We start from the raw sequence: 22133 nt of genomic DNA, 5'->3' as shown, positions 1-22133 counted from the left end.
GTGTGTGTGTGTGCGTGCTACAGTATAGCAGATGTTAATGACAGTGTATGTGGTGTTGACAATGCCATAGAAAATAGACCTTGATGAAGGTCTGTGTTCCTCTGATACCTTCAGAAAGGAAAGGCATTTATGAAATGAACACTCTCTCCCACAATGCACGGGGGGAAAAATGAATATGCTCTCGTAATAAGATTTCATCTGGCTTACGGCATTGCCTAAGTGCTTTCAGAGATGCGCCACACAGCCTTGGGGCTAGTGTTACTATGACCCTGGGTAATAAGTACCTATCTTTTAAGAGAAAAAGGCAGACGAGGATAGAGAAAACTATTTTTATTTGTCTCCTGTATACGTGCAACTGAAAAGACGTCTTTGATCACAGTTTTGGAGTTTTCTTTTCCAAAGAGCAAAGTTGGTGCGATGGTGAGGTTACTTTTCAACTTGTATATAAATAATCAAATAGCATCCAGAATCTGCTTTTGATTTAAACACATCTGGGTGCTGCTTAAAGCCGAAGTATGGTCCACTTTTTACGCATACGCGTGGGTTCACGTACAGTGTGTGCGATGTAATTTTCGTCATCAGAAGAGAGCATGCGTACTGTACGTGCACTGCCTGATTTGTTTGCGTAGGTTGCACATGCACGTACAGGATAATGTAGTATGTAGCCCAGGACATGCATTGCATTTTGTTGAAACGTGCATGCGTTAAATGTTTGTGTACATTTACGAGTCAAATAAACCACGTAAAAACAGACTAAAGGGGTGTGCGGTGCAAAAACTAACGTGGGGTTAGTTGAGCGTTTTGTTTTTCTGGTAATTTTTTCACGCTGCCAAAAGACGATCTTCCGCAAATTATTGGAAATGTATAATGTTTTTCATAGAGTTATTGATGAATGAGTGTTTTGATGGCATGTAAGTAATTTTTTTCATCATGTGTTTTTTTCGGTTTCTAAGTTGGGTGTTTAAGATACCAAATCCAATCATATCATATTAATCAGTATCTTGTTGACTAAAACATAGCATCGTTTTGAAATACGTCTACACCTCTTAGCAACTTTTTTTGTGGGCTTAAAAAGATTTTGACCCAGCGGGGTTAATTGTAACGTTGTGTTATAACTAACCCCTCAGCACTTACGATATGAAAACCGCTAACGTTAGCATAATTCTTGCCGTTGTTTTAAATCGGCTACACACGAATGATTGCTGGCTGCCAATAAAATAAATGTTCCTGTCTTATCAAAAATCGTGTGTCAAATTTATTTTTGTTCATATATTTAATATTGATTGAATAAGGTCACGTCAAAGATTAAAAACATAATGACATGAATGGCTAAAATCAGCCTTTGATTCTCATTATCTCAGAATTTGATTTTGAAACTGTAGTATGATTATTACAGACTGGGTCACATATACAAAAAACTTTTTGTCATAATTGTGCTGCTTTTCTCGCATATTTAGACATTTGTATCCATTTATAATTGAACTATTGTTAAAAAGGGCTGGATGAATGAATACAGTGTGGATACCTGTCTATTATAGACAGATATATAAACAATATCCACTTCAAGTATATAGACAAAGTAGCATTAAAAAAATGTGCCTGCAAACTTAATTTTTAGCCACCTATGGGGTAAGTTGTAACATTTGCACTTCTGTCACGTTTGGTGTAATTGTCCAAGAATGGTAGGTACTAGAAACAAACTTCAAATGTTCATTTGTAGCAGAGATGTTTGTGTTGGATGTGTAAAAATATAATTAATAAACCTAAATCATTTTTGGAATGATTGAGACAAAACCAAAAAGCGTTAGGTTGTGCCCCGCTCTCCCCTACTTCAGGCATTTACTGCTTATTTGGTTTAGATTAGCTTAAAAGACAATCATCATATACATTTCTAATCGCTTAAATGGAATAAATAAAGCTCATCTCACTCAAACCCAAATCTGTCAATTTTGTAAATGATGACGGCATGCTTAAGACAGCACAAACGGACTGTGCAAAGACTTCTGGGTAAATTATGAACTAAGATACAGACGTTGTATTTCCGGAGTCTGACAGCCGCGTGTCTTTCATAACAAACAGTGTTACCCGTGTGTGTTATGTCTGTTTTGTGTGAGCGAGGGTATATCTATTAATTTGGCTGTATGAATGTGAATGTGTGTATTGGGCGGAGACGGCGGGGGTACCTTGGTTCGCACCGGGGCAGTAAAAGCAGTCAACGCAGCTGTATAAACTGCACAGACACACGGGCCTGTCTGCCACTCCACCAGCACTTTGTTTACACTACCTCCACACACTCGCACACACTGGACCCTTTTGTTTCAGGTCTACACACACACACCTTAGCTTGGCTCTCTCTAACACACCAACCCCCAATATACACATCGGGACCAAGAACATGGCCTTTCAGACAAAGGCACACATACTGCCCTCAATTAAAGGTCGTGAAAATCTGGAATCGAATGATGTTCACGATTTGAACTTATAACACGACTCTTTTGAGCTGGTTCATTTTGAAGAAATATACTTGCTGGTACTTATGGTTTTATGAGACTCTTGTGAGACTCATGGGATGTTTCCAAAAACATTAAGCAGACTGGTAGCACTTTACAGTATGGTTGTATTTATTAGCATTATTAAAAGCATTAACTAACAATGAGCAGGTTTTTCAGCATTTAGTAATCTATGGTAGTTGTGCCAATTTTTTTATATAAATCAATAAATGCTTAAATTAACATGAAGATTAGTAAATGATGGGAAAGTATTGTTTATTGTTAGTTCATGTTAGCTAATGCATTAAAGATATAGTTCACCCAAAAATGAAAATGTTGTCATCATTTATTCAAGTTGTTACAAACCTGTATGAAGAGTTTCGTTGCAAAACGAGATAAATCCATTTTTTAACATTTTTGTCAAAACATGTTCATTATTATGTTTTCATGTTATTATTTTGTTTTATGGTGCTACTTAGCTGTATTTTTTAAGTTATGAAGGTTTAAATCAAAACAAACCAACTCCAGTTCAATTGAAATTAATTGGAATGCACAACCAAAAAACGAGATTCCTGAACAATTAAAAAAACGGTGCTTATCTCGTTTTGCAACGAAACTCTTCATATATCTTTTTTTGTTCGGTTGAACACAATGGAAGATATGTTGAGCAATGTTTGTAACCAAACCGTTTTTGGGCACCATTGACTTCAATAGTATTATGTTTTCCTACTATGGAAGTCAATGGTGCTTCTGTTTCCTGCTTGATTACAAATATCTTCTTTGTGTATAAGCAAATAAAATATTTGTATAAATAAAAAATAAACTTGAGTAAATAATGACAGAATTTTCATTTTAGTGTGAACTATCCCTTTAACTATGTTAACAAATACCTTAAAACAAATACAGTTTTTAAAACAATAAAAAATATATTTTTAAGTCAAATGTTTTATAATTTATCTTTCTTTTTTGTAGTCTTTAGAAACTTTATCCTCTACAAAGAGGGTTTCATGGATGCCGAACGTTCTTTATGAAACTCGATGAAGATAAAATACATTCAAAAATATTAAAATTAAAGTTTTGTTGTAATAAATTGTACAGTAACTTAAAAATATTTAAAAATATTTATGCAACGAAAAATATTATTTTTTAAGTGTTTTATTCAGTGCATATAACTGTTGAAGGTGATTTTTTTAAGAGAATTGAAATCATTCAATGGAATCTGAGTACTTAAAATCTTCCCTTGAACATATTCACCTTCAGATAAGTATGCTCTCTGCGGCAGGTTGTTTTGTATTAAAGATTTAGGTCCGATACTACCATTTGCACCTTTGGACAAGTCTATGCATCTTTTTGCTCATCTCACACTTTCTCCTTTTGTCTCTCTCTCTTTCTCTCTCTCTCTCTACCTTACTTCCTTTCCGGCCCAATGACAGAAGCCTTTCACAGCTCCTCTTGAGCAATAAAATGTCTATTTTCCGACGAGCCTTTGAAGTATAATTACTATACAATTCCGCTCCCCGGGTGAGCAGGTTATAGCCACTATTTCATTTAAAGTTGGCAGACCTGTCGTGTAGTGAAGAGTCTACATGAAACATTTAAAGCATGTCGAGATGTTGGGATTAAAAAAGCGAGAGTTTTATTAAGCAGATAAATTGGCAGAAAAGCTGGTCTCCAAGGTCATAATTAGCAGCCATTAGCATAATTTCACTCCATCCTTCTGTGGTTCCAATAAACCCCGGCCTGCCAAACACACACAGACCCCATCCGCTGGCACACACGCACACACACAAAGACTGGGGCTCACGCTAACACAACACAGACGCACAAAAAATAGTCCCTGAAGCTCTGCTTATTTGCATTGTAAACTTTAACAGCAGTCTTTCTTCATTATCTAGTAGATTAATAACTTTACTGCCATTCATCTTCACGAGGCAAAGAATTGTGTTATACATAAACAGCCTCGTATATCAGGTGCTGATATGGGTGAGGTGACTAAACACAATTATTTACTTTAAATAAATAAAACTAAACAAGCTACCAGACATAATTTTTAAATTTCATAAACTCACGCAGTTGAACCCCAAGGCCAGAGGCTAACTTTCACAGCTAATCGTTAAAAGCTAATGGCCGCCCCGCCGGTACGCCGTTCGCCCCCTCCCGCGGGCAGCATGCACTAAGCCCAGATTAAAAGCGCACTTCCCCTTTAAGCTCAGGCGGAGATCGAGCTCTCTCCTAAGTCCCTCTCATATCGCAACGTACATTTCTCCACAGACGCTAATCGTCCAAAATACAGGGTCCATTAAACAGTACTTTAAATACTGAATCTGAGAGCTTTACCTAATCGCCATCAGCAGTGGTTATTAACACTCCAGAAGTGTCTCTAATGACAGGACATCATTTAGAGGCTAAATGTGTCACATGCACGGTGGAAAATGCTTGATGTCGGGCATACTGTAGATCCGAGGTCCAGACAGTGGTCAGAAGTATTTCCATAAAACCGCCAAGCATGATATAAAGTGAAATTGATTATCATAGGCAAACAATGACAAGCACACCTTTTGTTTTGATATAAAGGCTAGGTGTAATGAACTAAACCAAACTTTTCCCATGAAGTCAATTTTGGCTATATCATCATATATAATGCCAATCAGCCAATCATCATTCTGTGAAAATATAACCTTGATATCTTTAATACTGAATGAGTGAGGTCATGTCACAGATCCAAATTATAGTGAAATCAATAATCAAAATCAAACTTTGATACTCATAATCTCATTATTAGGTTATGAGACTGGATTTACAGGCAGGTCCAACTGCGCATGGAAACTTTATGAAAAAAAGACATCTGGTAGCTCATGTCTTCTTTAGTTTTATTTATTTAAACATGACAGTATATAATTGTGTATATATATAAATATACACATAATCTCATTATTGATACCCATAATCTCATTATTAGGTAATGAGACTGGATTTACAGTAGAGGCAGTATATATATATATATATATATATATATATATATATATATATATATATATATATATATATATATATATATATATAGGTCATCATGTCACAGATACAAATTATAGTGAAATCAATAATTAAAATCAAACTTTGATACTCATAATCTCATTATAAGGTTATGAGACTGGATTTACAGGCAGGTTCAACTGCGCATGGAAAGTTTATAAAAAAAGACATCTGGTAGCTCATGTCTTCTTTAGTTTTATTTATTTAAACACAACAGTAAATAATTGTGTATATTATATAATTGTGTGTATATATATATATATATATATATATATATATATATATATATATATATATATACACTCATAATCTCATTATTGATACTCATTATTAGGTTATGATACCTAATTATTAGGTTATTAGGTTATGATACATTATTAGGTTATGATGACACATAATTGTGTATAGACCGTTTCATCGGACGCACGTGATACACGTCTGGATCCGAACCTTACTTCCGGTTTCGTTTTTTTTTAGGTCTGACTAGTTGCTAAACTGATCTCTTGAACAAATGCCTCGTCGAAAATAACAAATATATTGGTTTCTTAGGTAATTTATGTGTTGTTTTTTTGCTTGTTATATAAATAAACTACGTTTAAAGAACTTTGTTGTTATTTATTCTTATCGGAGTTTACCGGAAGTTACGTGCAGCCGCTTGTTTATGTTGTTACTGCTGAAACGGTCTATATATATAAATATACACATAATCTCATTATTGATACCCATAATCTCATTATTAGGTTATGAGACTGGATTTACAGTAGAGGCTATATATATATATATATATATATATATATATATATATATATATATATATATATATATATATATATATATATATATATATATATATATATATATATATATATATATATATATATATATATATATATATATATATATATATATATATATATATATATATATATATATATATATATATATATATATATATATATATATATATGTAGGTCATGTCACAGATACAAATTATAGTGAAATCAATTATTAAAATCAAACTTTGATACTCATAATCTCATTATTAGGTTATGAGACTGGATTTAGAGGCAGGTTTATATATATATATATAATTACTTTTACATTTAAAGACATTCCATTACATCAGATTTAATTTAGTCAGATTTAGCAAACTACAAGTGGATACAACTAAACACACACACCTGTCACAACAGTGCTATTTTTCCTTAAGACACAAAATATGGTATAAAAAATGTAAAAGGTGAAGGTAAATTCTCTTGTAATATGATTATTGGATTATGAGGATCAACTCTTATTAGTTATCAGACAGTGGGAATAAACCAAAGTGTGTCCAAAAGTAAAGACAAACCCCCTCACAATCCACTCGGACATAAACGGAGCACAACCTCATCCCTTTCTCTCGCTCCCTTACTCTTAATCTTCTTCTCCCGGGATGATAAAGTCACAGATGCGATGGTTCCCCTTTCGCACAATTGTGTTTGTGTCTCGGTTTCGATTTGTCTTTTAAGTATATTACTTTACAGCTATTTATAGCTCCCTCAATTTTTCTCTCTGTGGGAAGGAAGCGATTGGCAGCGGGTGGAAGCGTAACAAGCGGCGACTGCGCTGAAGTGAATTTAGCCGTAGCGCACACTTGCAAGGGCTCTTAATCATTCACGCTTTAATCATTCACACTAATCAGTGTTCGCTACTGGATTGGAGGCAGCACCTGTTTGGATATTGATGTTTGGGTTACATCAACTTAACATCACAGCATTTCTACTTACCAAAACTGTGAGTCATGAGACAGGGGTTTAAATTTAGGGGGTGTGACTGCTGCTATGAATGAGGAATGATACCCTACCTCTAAAAATAAAGAAAAAACTAACATATGAGAGGTTTTATAAATGTGCTCTTTATAGACTTATAACTACTTTTTAATAGTGTTTTCAATCAAAGTTGAAAGTTAGCTTATAAGTTAAACTAGTTATGGATAGAAAACATATATAACTAAAATCATAAATATCACCAAAAACTTTCAAAGTGGCATTAAGAAAGTCGATTTGAGTCGTGCATCGACTCGAAAATGCCTTGAAAGGAATATCTGTCAAAGTCAACTCCCCCTGACATCTTCGAATAATTCGCACACTGTATAAGAGCAATTTCACACGTGTACATGCCCCTACGTACGCACGTTATTTGCGCGCACACTTAATGAAAACACAAAGCAGGCTCTGTTTTTTCCCTCTGACGTGAGGGCTTCAGGGCCGCCCCGATTTCCTGTCCAGAGCCGCCACAAAAGGCAAGAACACAGAGCCTAATGTCACTGTCATCCGTTACTGTTTAGACATGGAGGTGAGGTCACAAACACCGTGATCTACACAGAAGTCATATGAGCGAAGCGAAAACAACTTCATTTGTACACGCCAACACGCACGCATAAGCAGTGGTGTGTGTTTGCTGCTGGGTGGACACAAGGCACCAGCAAGTAACACTGTGCCCACAGCGCCAAAGGCAACTGCTGCATCAACACACAAACACACAAAGGGTTGCCAGTATTTTAGTCATCACTTCATACGTCTGCATAGTTTCCTGTCATCTCTCTTATTATTTATTTCCCTTGACTGACTAATGTTTTTAGTGGCATTTTGCATATTACACACACACACACACACTTAAAACTTCTATTGAAACTTTCCCAGACTTCTTGTTTTTTATGTGTTCATGTATTTGCACATATCTATGGACAAAACTTTTAGAAGAAGCATGCTAAATTTCACAAACCCTTCCTTCGGGGATGGCCTAAATCAGTGGTTCTCAAACTTTTTCAGCGTGCGGCCCCCCATATACGGTGCATTCCTTCCCGGCCCCCCCAAAGAAAATTTATGACAATTAGTTCTAAAACGTAACATTTTAATTAAAAAAACAACAACATTATATTATACAAAGTAGTGCTGTTGGTTAGTAGCCTTATTCTATTAGGTTTAATTACATAGAATTCATTATAAATTAATGTATATTTTATAAAATGTCATAAAGCTGGGGCCCCCATCTCGCGGCCCCCAGTTTGAGAACCACTGGCCTAAATGAGTTAAAAAAAGTTTTTTTAAGAAGAATATTGATGGCTAGTCCGTATTAAAATATCACAATTTGAAAAACAAATCCACAGGTTTCTATAAAAGTTTTATTATGTGATGTAAATATCGAAGGATGAGACAGACAGCGATGTTTACTGTTTACGCATTACCATCTAAAGCTGTATCATTTACCTCATTCATACAGGCTGGCGTAATAACAAATCGGGTGTAACGGTCATATGTAAACATGCATGGCGGGCACACACAGCATCTTTTATGTCCCGAGAAACTCCAGCATGAAGCGACTAAATGTACAGACGCTTTATTGTCACAGATAACTTACACATGACAGAACCCGTTCAGCAGAGCATCTCATTGATTTTTATTATCCTTCCCCTGATGCGATTGTCTACTCTGACATCCGAGCCGTCACCTCTGACCCGTTGTCATACGATTTCTGTCTTATTAGCCCCTCTCGCTTTCTGTATATAAATGTGAAACTCTGGACTTTAACCTCTTGAAACGACACGACAACTCAGTTCCCAACGATCTCAGTGGACGTTCGGATAGTCAGCTGATTTCACAGGGGAGGTCTGGGAGGAGATCTGAGGGAGGGCTGGAGGAAACCCTTCAGAATTCTTTTCCAACGTTCCTCCTTTTTTACAAGGAGACACGGTTCTTGTGAGAGTTCATAACACGGGCTACAAAATAGAGCCGGCGTTATCGGAATGGCCAGAGAAAACCCGGAACGTCCATCAGGGAGACAGACCAACAAACATATTATTTACCTCTATCATTTAATTATATTTTTCATCCCTAAAGACAACCTGATCTCACAAAGTTCCGTGGGATAGTCACGGAATGCGAAACCGAAGCGAAATGGTAAGAAAATAGGACAAAACAGTTGAGCAACCAATCCGTGAGGATGACCCTAACAAAAACCGTTCTGCCTTTAAAACATTATTAACCTGACACACATTATTATAAACTTCTGTTTAAACCTAATAAAATTCACTATAAACTACTGTAACAGAACCCATGTCGAATAATTTTTCATTATAAATCTTTTTTTTTCAAATGAGTGCATCCCTGAATATCCCCAAAGGTCATATTTAGCTCCATCTGTGGCCAATTTTAGGAACACACATCCCGTTAACTAGATAACAACGCACTTTGCATTTCATACAAAGCAGCTTGTTTGGTCTAATATGTGTTAGAAAAAATATGGTGGTTTAATTTACATGCAAAAGAGTCAAAAATTGTAAAGCGCATGGTTCAGTCATGCACGCTTGGCGGTAAAGGAACCCACAGTGTCTCTCTACCAAAAAGAATTGAGGCAGAAAGCGAGGGAGAGAGAGAGAGAGAGTGAGATGTAACACAACCATCCATTAAAGGAGGGAGACAAATGGAGAAGTGTTAAAGTCTATCCCCCAACACCCCCTTCATCTCTCCCTTTCTCTCTCTCTCTCTCTCTCTCTCTCTCTCTCTCTCTCTCTCTCTCTCTCTCTCTCTCTCCCAGAGGAATGTAACAGTTTGACCATAGTATACCCTCTCTACTTTTTCACCATAACTACACTCAAACAACCACAGCCATTATACAACACAATAATAATAATAATAATAATAATAATAATAATAATAATAATAATAATAATAATAATGATAATAATAATAACAACAACAACAACACTTTACAATAAGGTTGTATTGGTAACACTTTACAATAAGGTTCATTAGTTAACATTAGTTAACTACATTAGTTAACATGAACTAATAATGAACTGCACTTATACAGCATTTATTGATCTTTGTTAATGTTAATTTCAACAATTACTAATACTTTATTAAAATCTTATTAATGTTAGTTAATGCACTGTGAACTTACATGAACAAAAGCTTTATTTCTATTATCTAACATGAACAAAGATGAATAAATACTGTAACAAACGTATTGTTCATTGTTTGTATATGTTAGTTAATACATTAACTAATGTTAACTAATGAACCTTATTGTAAAGTGTTACCGTAGTAAACACTAGTAAATCCATTAACTAACATGAATGTTAGTTAATGTCAATACAGTTATTCATGTTAGTTGTGGCTGCATTAACTAATCTTAACAGTTCATTGATAGTTCATGTTAGGTAATGCAATACCTAAATATTAACAAATGCATCCTTATTGTAAAGTAATAATAATAAATAAAAACAATGTATTTACACTTTAACGTAATGTAAACAATACCTTTGCAGCAAGTAATAACTGTTATTAGGTTGAATTAATTCATTTTAGTTTAGTTGTTAAAAATATCAATTCTGAATGTTTAGACAAATAAACAACAACAAACTAACAAACATCTAAGCGAAACACAAAAATGTGTCAATTTCTCCAAAATATCTTATTTTTTGCGAAATATCTTATTTTTATTCAAAGAAATTGCACTAGTTTTAAAGTAAACTGCACTTTCTTAAATTTAACCAACTTTACAGATTAACAATGATAGCATTCATGTGATACAATCAAGAGATGCTTTTAACAACAACAATCCTCAATTTACTTTGCATCGCCATTAAACGTCACAATTTATTCAATCTATTCTCTTGCTTTATTTCTGTTCATCTCACTTCATCTTCATCATTACAATATCAAAACAGACTCACAGTGTTGTAGAAAGAGTCAGCATCAGGACAGAGGAGAAACTTCACACATCCACACAGAAACTCTACGTGTCCCCATACCCAAACGTACCCGGCAAACCCAACCTCACACTGTTTTACCACTGACAGTGAGCGTTACTGGAAAGCTGAGTTTAACCATCCTCTTCTAAGTCATTGTAATCCCTGCTTTTATCACTATACATTCTGCTTTTCTGTGTAATCCTTTAAATGTTTAATTCCTCAGAGTTGTTGTGTTATCTTTTCTGCAACAGCCCCCCCATTCACCCCCCAAGAGAGCAATGATTTATTAAAAACACATTTTCTTGACGTATAAATGTGTTCTTAATTCAGGGATAAAACCGCAGAGTTTATCGCCGAACAAAAGATTAGTTTCATCTGGTAAAACAGTGCAGTGTTATAATGCAATAAAAAGTGTGTGTGTTTGTGTGTGCATTAATGGGAAGCTTGCATTAAAACCGAGTATTATGGATAAATCTTCCCAATGGAGCTTTAAACTCAAACCTACTTTTCTCTGCAGCAAAGCTACTTTTGTTGACATATTAAAGTAGGTGAGAACATTTCCCACCTCGGCACAACAGAAGGCCAACACAAACATCTGGCCACAATAAAAAAAAAACACACTAAGTGAAATTAACTAAACATGAACAAATGGGGAAACCAAACAGGTTGGGTACAGTAAATATCTTGCATTTAAACCACACAGCAAGTTTCTTACTCTAGCATGTAGTTCAGAAGTGCAACATGAGCAAAACATCAGTGAAGATAAAAATAAGAAATACAAGTTGTGCCAGGGAAACACTGACGGGGGAGTACCGACTCTTATCAAACACGATCTAACATGCACACACGCATTAAACACAGAGATAGACGCATGTAAATACACGCATGGTCATGAGGACACGGCGTTAAACATACAACACACAGACAAAGATAACCTGTTAGACCAGACACTTTTGAAACTTATTGAGCGTCCCAAAGTCCCGTGTTCACTAAGTGCTTCTTGCGGACAATACGCACAGTAAACACAAACTCGCACGTCCATCAGAAGATGAACTTTCTTCTCTTTTGTAAACCACAGACACATTCACACAAGCCAAACCCATCAGCCTCAACACAAAGTAATAAAATAGCCTTTTTCTTTACATAAACACACTTTCTGTGCCTTTTCTCTGCCCGGCATGGAAAAGTATACGCGTGTGTGTGAACATACCTGTTAAACTCCTGATAAAGCTCAGGCTCAGTAAGCATGCTGAAATAAGGGGTCTGAGATGCAGGAGTCCTTCCACGACAACATACACTTCCAAAACCCGGAGACCTCCGAGAACACACACTCGCACATGCACGCCCGCTGCCTGGTGCTCCTCTAACCTCTCGCTAAACCGAAGACTGTTTCTGTTTCTCTGTGCCGTACACACACTCTCACACGCCGAACCTCGCACTCCCACCCTCTCTCTCTCTCTCTCCACCCCTCTCTCCACAGCTCTAAGCTGCTAGATCGGCTCTTAAAGGGCCAGCGCATGACACAGTGTAGAACAGGACACACACTCTCTCTCTTATACACACACACATATGCAGCAGCACTGCCCCCTTCCTTCAGCCCCGGTGTCCCTATGTCACACTGCGTGATTAAACATACACTTTACGTACACAACAGACTCATAAAGTGTCATGCGAAACTCTTAATTCATAACAAATTTACCTAACTTTTCATTTTAATTTTTTTTTACTTTAGCAATTTAATTTAGTTAAATATTAAATATAAGCATTTACTCATATTCATGTTGCTTTAAACTTTTATGACTGACTTTTGTGGAACGCAAATGTTACTATGTGAATGAATGTTATGACTGGCTCAGTCCCCATTCACTTTTCATTGAAGTGTCAACATCCTTTAAAAGAATAGGGAAGTCATACATGTTTGGAATGACACAGGGACAAATAAATGATGACAGATTTTTTTACAAAGAAATTAAGAAACTATTATTGTACAATATCACAAACTTTCATTAAAAAAAGGTACATTAGGTTACTTAAAGGTATTGTGGAGGATTTTCTGTTTCCGGGTGGATCATCAAGACTATTGGTCCTCCTAGTTGTCAATCAGTAGTGTTGTGCAATTGCATTTTTTAAAAAAGTGGAGAAGGCGGTTCTTTTCTAAAATTCGAGAAAATCCTCCGCTATACCTTTAAGTAAAAAAAATGGCCCAAAGTAGCCTAATTTACCCAGAATGCAGAAATGAAGCATGTCAACCGCATGAACATTTAAGAGCGACCATTATGCTTTCTGTTTTCACAGTGTAACTAACGTACTGCCCTTGTCAGTCTATTTTATAGAAAGAGAGAGAGTGAGAGAGATAGAGAGAGCTAGAGAGTGAGAGAAAAGAAAAGAGCTATTCTTCTAAACGGAGTAAAGCAAGTCTGACAGATTGAAATACAGCAGCAAGCCTGTTACGCTGAACTTTAAACAGAGTGTCAGTCTTTCTCAACCTCAGACCCAGAAACACACACGCTGCAGTCCACCTTTCTAAACAGACGCTTGTCACATGGCGTTACAAACACAAACCCTTATCGTATTTCTTTCATTTGTCCACCGAAGTCATGGTGATACTCAACAAACATCTATTACACAACAAAAATACTCTTTAAATTGCATTTAGTAAACCCAATTTATCCCGATGAAAATGAATGTCATTTATGGGATCTGAATATAATGCAATTTGTTTAGTAAGTTAGCAAACTTAAAATAGCCGTGTGTCATGACTTCTCGATTTTTGGTAGCATTATTTGTGCATTTTTGGGAAATAATAAGCAGCATACCTGTGGACAAACACACACCTGGACTGACTGCGTCTGGGCGTCACGTGGGCCATTTTGTTTACGCCACAATACTTGCAGAAAAGGACAGCTGAAAGCGAAAATGAAATGAATGATGCCAGCAGGGGTTTTATGCTCAGTTCACCCTCAAAACAGGGTTCCCACACCTTAGTTAACTAAAAATTTAAGGACCTTTCAATGACTTTCCAGGTCCAATACCCTCAAATTCAAGGAGTAAATGTGGGGACAGATTTCAAGTGAGAGCAAGGTTACATTGCGTTACCTTTTAAGATACATTGTTACAACTCCCTTTCGAGGGAACTCGTGCTGCGTCACTGTGGTGATACTTTGGGGACGCCTCCAGGGGTAAGTGCATCTGAATGTGTATATCAAATTCAACCAATGGTGAGGCTTAACGACAAAGACAGGGTGACGCGGGAGCCAGGAAGTAAATCGCTATCTGAAATATTGCCAAAGACGGCGTTACAGGGACGCAGGAATATGGCAAGGGAGACGCAGTGACTCGTTCCCTTCTCAGGCAACAACAGTTACATACGTAACCCGAGACATTTTTATTTGTCAAACACAACTATGCAAAAAAGCATTTCGGTATGAATCAACATTCGCAGACAGAAGTATAAGCATTTAAAGCGAACAGTTTAGCAAGTGTGCTTAAAAAGTCTAGAATTTTGATGATATTATCCTACACTACACTGCTACACTACAAACTCGCAACTGGCCAATCAGGATTAAGCATTCCAACGTGCCTTATAATAAGTTGATATAACTTTTAAAAACAAGTTGAAATTTTTACTTCATTTGTTAAGTTAAAGTAACATAAAATATATCTTGATTTGATATAATTTTTTAGTTTAAAAACATAGGGTAACACACAGCCCTTAACAAAAAAAATTGTTCACTGAACGTAAAATTCCAGCAATATATCCTTGTTAGCTAAACATTTAATGTACTACAAATGGTCAGTTAATAATATAAGAAACTTTATTTCACACGTGTTATCAACATCAAGTAAAGCAAAGGTTTCGACTTCACAAAGAGACCTCAACACTCAACACACAACTCTCAATAATGGTGACAGTAATCAAATCTCAAGTGAAAAGATGAGCTCTTGACTTCATCACAAAAATAATAAGCAACAAAGATAACAACTGCCGTAGTATAAATTAAGACAACAAACAGTAAAACAACACTCATATAACAGTAGCAGTTAATTTATGCATGCTGCAATGGATGATGGTAACATTTCAAATTTCAGATATTTATCAAATAAATTAATTCAACTCAAAATTTCTCGTTGAATGAAAGAAATTATTCAATTCATGCATTATACTAAAACACTTGAGTAATGGAGGAATAGGTTTAGGTTAAGTGTACTTATTTATTTAAGTTAAAACAAAATGAGGATTAACAATGTGTAACCCTAAACCTACCCTGAACAACACGCATGTACACAATAAGTATGCAAAACCCTCTAAGTGCGTCTGACGGTTTCTTGTAAATGAGCATTTTCATCAGGCTCATGTTTAGGTTCAGTAATTTCACTTAAACACGTTCACCGAGTCTGGTCAGACACATTGCTCACACAGCGTGGGACAAGTTAAAGGTTAATTTGTTCAAAGCCCTAACGTTAATTATAAGCGATAGCAATAGCGATGCTTGCCTTGGAAATCACCACTAAAAAGTATAAAAGCTCAAATAGCACGTTGCGTGTGTGGCATTCAGAGATTTAATAGTTTTTAAAGCGAACAGTATACAGTGAATACAAATCACACACATGCATGCATTCAAATACACACACGCCGACACAAGCAGCGCATTAATTAGCTTCTCTCAGGTAGCAATTATCTGTAGTTAAACATTTTAACGATCTTTCAAGTCAAGGCTACAAGGTGATGGAGAAACAGATGAAAATAAAAGAAGAGAGTTGAAATGACATCAACAACAGACAAAAGACGTGAAGCAGAAAATTCATCAGAACAGAGATAAAAAGGCATTTCCAAACAGTTTCATCCACTTTAAAAGCTGCTATGCATAAAGATCAAAATAAAAGAATGAGTGCATCAAAGGAGAAGGCAGGTGTTTTCAAGGTTCAAACTCTCCAGATTCGCTCCATGCTGAAAAATCCACAAATTTTACTTTTCCAAAAGTGGGTTTTATGAATTTTCATGTAGCTCACTCATGGGCCGATAACACAGAAAGCGTTTATGGCAGTGGCGGCCAACGTCATACGCTTTTTTCCATTGTCCAGTCGAATGAGCGGAGAGACGGGCCTTTCGTTGTGTTGACAGAAGTTGCTTGAAACAACCGGAGACTGCGCTCACTAAAGCTTTGTTTATACTCGCGCTTTGGTCCTGATCGCGACTCCACAAATGGACGAGGCATTTATAGTTGACACGCTTGCTGTTGCACTCTTCTTTGAACCACCAGGGGGCGAAGCGAGCAATCGAGTGCAAAAACAAACACAAACACAAAGTCATCCGCTAGAACAACCCTGGTGCTTGTAACATCCGAGCTTGATATATAAATATGAGAACATCAATCTCTTAAATATGTCTTTATTAAACATTATAATTTGTATATATTTAAAATAATATTTTAATATATCAATATATATTATAATTATAATAATCATATGTAAAACATTTCTGTTTTAAATGGTAAGGTTTCCATACTTTACTTTAGGAGTGCGAGATAAGTAGTATATGCATTTTTGTTCATGGATTAATCAAAGAGATACGTCACAGGCTTGCCTGTTCGGCGAGAATCACCTCGAGGTCGGTCATTTTCGGATGCGGATGCGCGCAGTTAAAAAATTGTCGGCACACCTCCATCCGAAATTGGGACCGCCAACTCTGCATTGACATCATTTTTGCCACGCACCAACGCTTATGTGGACGCATCCAGTATAAACATAGCTTAACTGTCTCCTGCGTGTTTGTACACCTCTCACCCTCGATCAAGGTCAGAGCAAACGTCCACTTTTGAAAGTTTCTGCTAATGTGACAATCCGTGTGTTTGTTTTTTACGTTTTTTTACGATTTACGTTGGAGACAATAACTCGCGCCATCGTTTGCTTTGGGGTATGTACTTTTTGCATATCGTTAACATGAACTAATTCCACTCTATCACACCAAAGGAAATGTAAAATCGTGAATCGGAGCATAGGTGCACTTTAAATATGGGTAGGTTTCTTCAAAAATACAAAATTTTTAGCAAAAAGCTGAAATAATTTTGTTTTTGAAAAGGAATTTTGCTAGAGATCAGATTTAGAACGTTTATCAAAATTTACACAGAGTTTAAACTTAATTAAATTAGTTTTTGCTTCAGTTTTTTTATTTGTTAAGACCACCATCTTGTTGATAATAGCGGAATTACAAATAACCGTAAAAACTTGTCAGGAAAGAGTCATGTTTTCAAATGTTTTCTCTTAATTGACGAGATAACTCGTTAATGGCGGGGAAAGAGTTAAAAAGTGTTTGGTGTGATTGGCCCATAAGAGGGCATTTTGCTAGTAACTTTATGAGTTTGCTAAATTGTATGAATTCGTATGAGAACAAAAAGTTATGATTGTTAAAAAAAACAATATTGACCATAATGATTCCAACGTCACAGGGGCAAAAGGAAATCATACAAAAACGTATACATTTTGGTCAGAGGAATTAGCCACCTTGTAAAATACATACAAATTGCCTTGAGATTATGTTGTTCGATTCCCAGGGAATAAACCAGGAGTGCACCGATATATCGGCTGATGATGTTTGCTATGCTTCCCAATGAATTATGGTGAAATGCCGCTACATCCAAAAGCCAGAGGGCGCTCTTGTGGAGAAACTCAATATGCGCTGCAGACGAAGAACCACACACATGCAGCTATGATAATAACACGCAGTTCCAGGAAATGTCTTAAGGATATATTTATATTGCTGTTTTTCAAACCTTTTCAGGTATTTTCATGATAATAAGAATATCTATAATGATTATGTTTCACGAGTGTCGTTTTTCAAATGTATGTTATAAACGACTCAAACTAACAGTAATTTCAGATCGATAAGGACTTACTGATCAAAAGCCATAGTAGCCTACACGAAATAGCTGTGAATAATATCGGCTGTGCGAATATTTGTCGGGCACGTATTATTAGTGTATATCGGCATATATCGGTGCACCCGTAGAATAAACATACTGATAAAATGTATACCTTGAATGTATTGTAAATCACTTTGGATAAAAGCATCCGCCAAATGCTTAAATATAAATGTTGTGCACTTTACTGATGCACATACATGCATGTAGACACTTTCACACGTTGCCTACTGGATACCTTGTTATATAAAAAATGACACAGAAATGTATTTGCACTGTGGAAACATACATGCACGTATGTTTGGTCTTTATCTGTTTATCTCTAACACAAATATGCACATGCGGCACACACACATGTAAACGCACAATAGGTCCCTTCAGCAGATGTGTAGTGTCCGAAACCCTCACAGCTGTGCTGCATTAGAGGCCCCGAAAAGTGAGGGTCTGACACAGACGGGCAGTAAACAACTCCCTTCCACTGCTACACACACAACATTAAAGTTCAGCTATTACCCCCTATGAGGTAAAGGAAGGTTCTGCTTTCTGAACCCCATCGGTACTTAAATCTTTCACAAGAACAGAATATAATGCATAAACGTTTTTTACTGGCACACAAAAATGAAATCTCTATCAAAATGTACTACACCTAACCTGCTTTTGTCTGTGGAATACAGAAGAAGAAATTGAAGACTGGTTGCTTTTTTCTACACAATTAAATGAATGAGAAATTCAGCTTTTAAGTCAAATGCTTGTACAAAGTCATCTTACTGCCACACAATAGCTTTTAGTCATTATACACTGAAAATCTTGTAATTGTAGCTCTCCTTGGCACGTTCATGAGAGAATTAGCAATGTCACATTTATAAATGAAGCATTCTTTGGTGTCCTTTACAAGAAATTGGTTGGTTTAGTTTACAAAACCAGTCTGAACTATTTGTTCCTGTATCAGGTATTGCTTTCTCTACAAAAACACTTTATGTTTACATTTTGCTCTGATTCTCATTCAATTATGACACATTCATGTAAAAAAAGAGATTGAAAGCTCCACTTACTTCCATTATTTAAACAAGAACAAACACTGCTTTCTTGAAAATTCATACTTTTGTGAAAGTTTTGAAACAACGTGAGGATGAATCAATGACAACAGAATTTAAGACCAGCATTAAAGGTGACATTTCACAAGACTTTTTTAAGATGTCAAATAAATCATATGTGCATATGTGACGTTTTAGCTCAAAATACTTTATAGATAATTTATTATAACTTTAAAATTGCCAATTTGTAGGTGTAAGCAAAAATGTGGTGTTCTTTAACATGCAAATAAGCTGATCTCTGCACTAAATGGCAGTGCAGTGGTTGGATAGTGCAGATTAAGGGGCGGTATTATCCCCTTCTGACATCACAAGGGGAGCCAAATTTCAATGATTTTTTCACATGCTTGCAGAGAGTGGTTTACCAAAACTAAGTTACTGAGTTGATCTTTTTGCAACTTTTCTAGGTTGATAGAAACACAGAGGACCCAATTATAGCACTTAAACATGACAAAAGTCTGATTTTTTATGATATGTCCCCTTTAATGATACATTTTTATAGGACAAACATCTCTGCTGTCGATCTCTCATTCACATCCTCTCTCTCTCTTTCCACGACTTGTGCGAGGAGTGTGACAAGGTTGTGAAGTGTGTTTATCTGGACTGAGGGAGAGGAAATCTCTGTCTGATGGCTGAGTGGCAGACGAGAGAAGCCATTAAGATAGAGTCCTTATCTTCCCTCTTCAGCAGAGAGGACCGCCTTTACACATACACACTCTCTGGAAGTCCATCCACGTTACTTTGTTGCTGTCAGTCATCTTGTAATGGTAAATATCAACACATCAAAACTTACACAACAACTACACAGTTTTACGTGCGGATGGGAGTGACCAGCTCAGTACTTGTTTTTCTGTCATACACACTGTGCAGTCTGTAGAAAGAGATGGCAGTTTAAAAGTAACTTCAGACTGATCTCACAGAAATGTTGACGAGTTGGCTAATTTGTCGGAATTTGTACAAAGTGAATCATACAAAAACAGACGATTTTTAGAATAGAAAAAAATAAATAATGAAACCCCGGCCATAACCCCAACGTCATGAGTGAATGTAAATTGACAACACCAGGATTGAATGTAAATCGTACAAAAATGTATAAAGGTGGTCGTACAAATATGCCACCTCATAAAGTAGGTACGTATTGCCATGAGACTTTATGCTATATCAATCCTCTCTTTAATAAATCAAATGATTCAACTTAAAAAGTGAAAGTTCAACTGATGTCATTAAAAAGGGAAATTATGTATTTATTGTGAATTGTTACCAATGTACAAACCCTATCTCAAGGCATTTCATGGTATATTCACAATGATTTATTTATTCGTGTTCATGCACATGATTTTCCTCTTTTTTTCGTGTCATTGAGAACAAATGTCTTTTTTCATGTAATTTTATGTATTTTTTTTTTCTATTTTAAAATCATTGTCGCTTGGGGTTTGGGTTAGGAGGTAATTTTATGTATTAGTTTCTAAATTCTTTTTCTTCCGATTTTTAAACTATTGTCAAACCAAAGCGACAAGGGGGAAAAAAAGAAACCAATACATAAAATGACACGAAAAAGAAAGTCGTGCTGGCGGACATAAAAAACAATATACAGACATTTGTGCTCATTGACACACAAACAAAAAAATTCATGTCATGATAAGAATAAATAAATCAAACATTTCATGACTATACCACGAAATGTCTTGAGATTGGGTTGAATGTACCTAGATTTATGTAGATCAGTGTATGAAGTGAGCCATTTGTATTACTATAGTCCGACAGGAAGTATAATCCAGCTGGATTACAGGGTACACATTACAATAACAGGACTGAAACAAGCGCAAACATACTAAACTACTTCCTCCCCGTCAGGCTTGGGAATAAAAAGTGTGAAAGAGAAGGAGAAGGATGATAGAAAGAGTCTCATCTCGCCATTAAAGCCGCGATGGAGCGCTGCAGGAGCTCAAAAAATGACGAATGAACGTTTATCACTACCTCTGTCTCACATGACAAACACCCGTGTTGTCAGTCGAAGCGCTCCGCTGAGCCTCATTTAAGTTGCATTTAAGCATATATGCGGACGTGCGCGTCGCGAATGTGACGCCACAAACCGCAGTCTGGAAAAACTGGTAAGGTGTTCCAGATTCTTAACATGTGAATGTTTTCATCACTAAAAGGGAGTTACAAACTTATAGCAAAGCACAGATGACAACAGGATTACTCAAGACAGCGCAAGTTAGCATGAAGGTAAAGCTAATCTTTTACATTATAGCGATGACACTGGTAGTGACGATTCTCTCAGACCAATCAGTGATGTACAGTGTTTTCGCGTCATGTTTTGGTATCAGGTCGCTTGGAACCCCAACCGAGGTGGTACAGAAAAAAGTATTGGGCACTACGTACTGCACCCACCCAGATAGCAATGAGTCGGCAGACCACCGGCGGTGCTCTGGCAGCAGTAAGCGTCATAAGGGCGTAATCGCAAACAGGTCGCCGGCTGCATGCTGGCGGCATCTCGCAACAAATGAGAGTGACGTATTCGGCGGCAAAAGTTTCATCCCCGCCAGCGGGACGCACCTATAGCCGACAGCTTGGGGCTGGCGGCATAAAGAAGCCATGCAGATATTTTTTGCTATCTGGGCAGTGGAAAAGCCCCAAAAGTAAGCCGACCCGACCCAAACCATGGGACACTATGCAATGGAAAACTACTGCTTGCTACTGTACTTTTAAAACTTGCTGTTTTATCATGAATTATTACAGCAAATTATTATCGTAAATGAATACTTAAAACATACCTGCACTGTAAAAAATTATTTGTTGGTTCAACTTAAAAAAGTAAGTTACCTTAAAATCACCACCATATGCTCATCCCACAAGTACACTAATC

General features: G+C 36.5%; 1 protein-coding gene across 12 annotated transcripts in view; it reads right to left on the bottom strand.

Annotated features, from left to right (window-relative positions):
• The window catches only part of sox5 (SRY-box transcription factor 5), a 283238-nt gene that overhangs the window by 84676 nt on the left and 176429 nt on the right, over nt 1-22133 (bottom strand). For 2 of the 12 annotated variants that reach the window (XM_055190504.2, XM_055190514.2), the window contains exon 1: nt 12467-12719. The exons of 6 other annotated variants lie outside the window; for them this stretch is intronic. In XM_055190504.2, coding sequence (XP_055046479.2) covers nt 12467-12504 — 38 coding nt within the window. In that variant the 5' untranslated portion in view covers nt 12505-12719. Of the gene's footprint in view, nt 1-8921; nt 8941-12466; nt 12721-22133 lie in introns of those variants that run through there. 4 more of the 12 variants (XM_055190503.2, XM_055190513.2, XM_055190515.2 and 1 more) reach the window with 3 other exon arrangements.

The sequence above is a fragment of the Misgurnus anguillicaudatus genome, chromosome 1 (genome assembly GCF_027580225.2).
Source record: "Misgurnus anguillicaudatus chromosome 1, ASM2758022v2, whole genome shotgun sequence".
NCBI classification, from domain to species: Eukaryota; Metazoa; Chordata; class Actinopteri; order Cypriniformes; family Cobitidae; genus Misgurnus; species Misgurnus anguillicaudatus.
The sequence above is the reverse complement of the archived record's forward strand: the minus strand, read 5'-3'. Positions and strand labels throughout refer to the sequence as shown.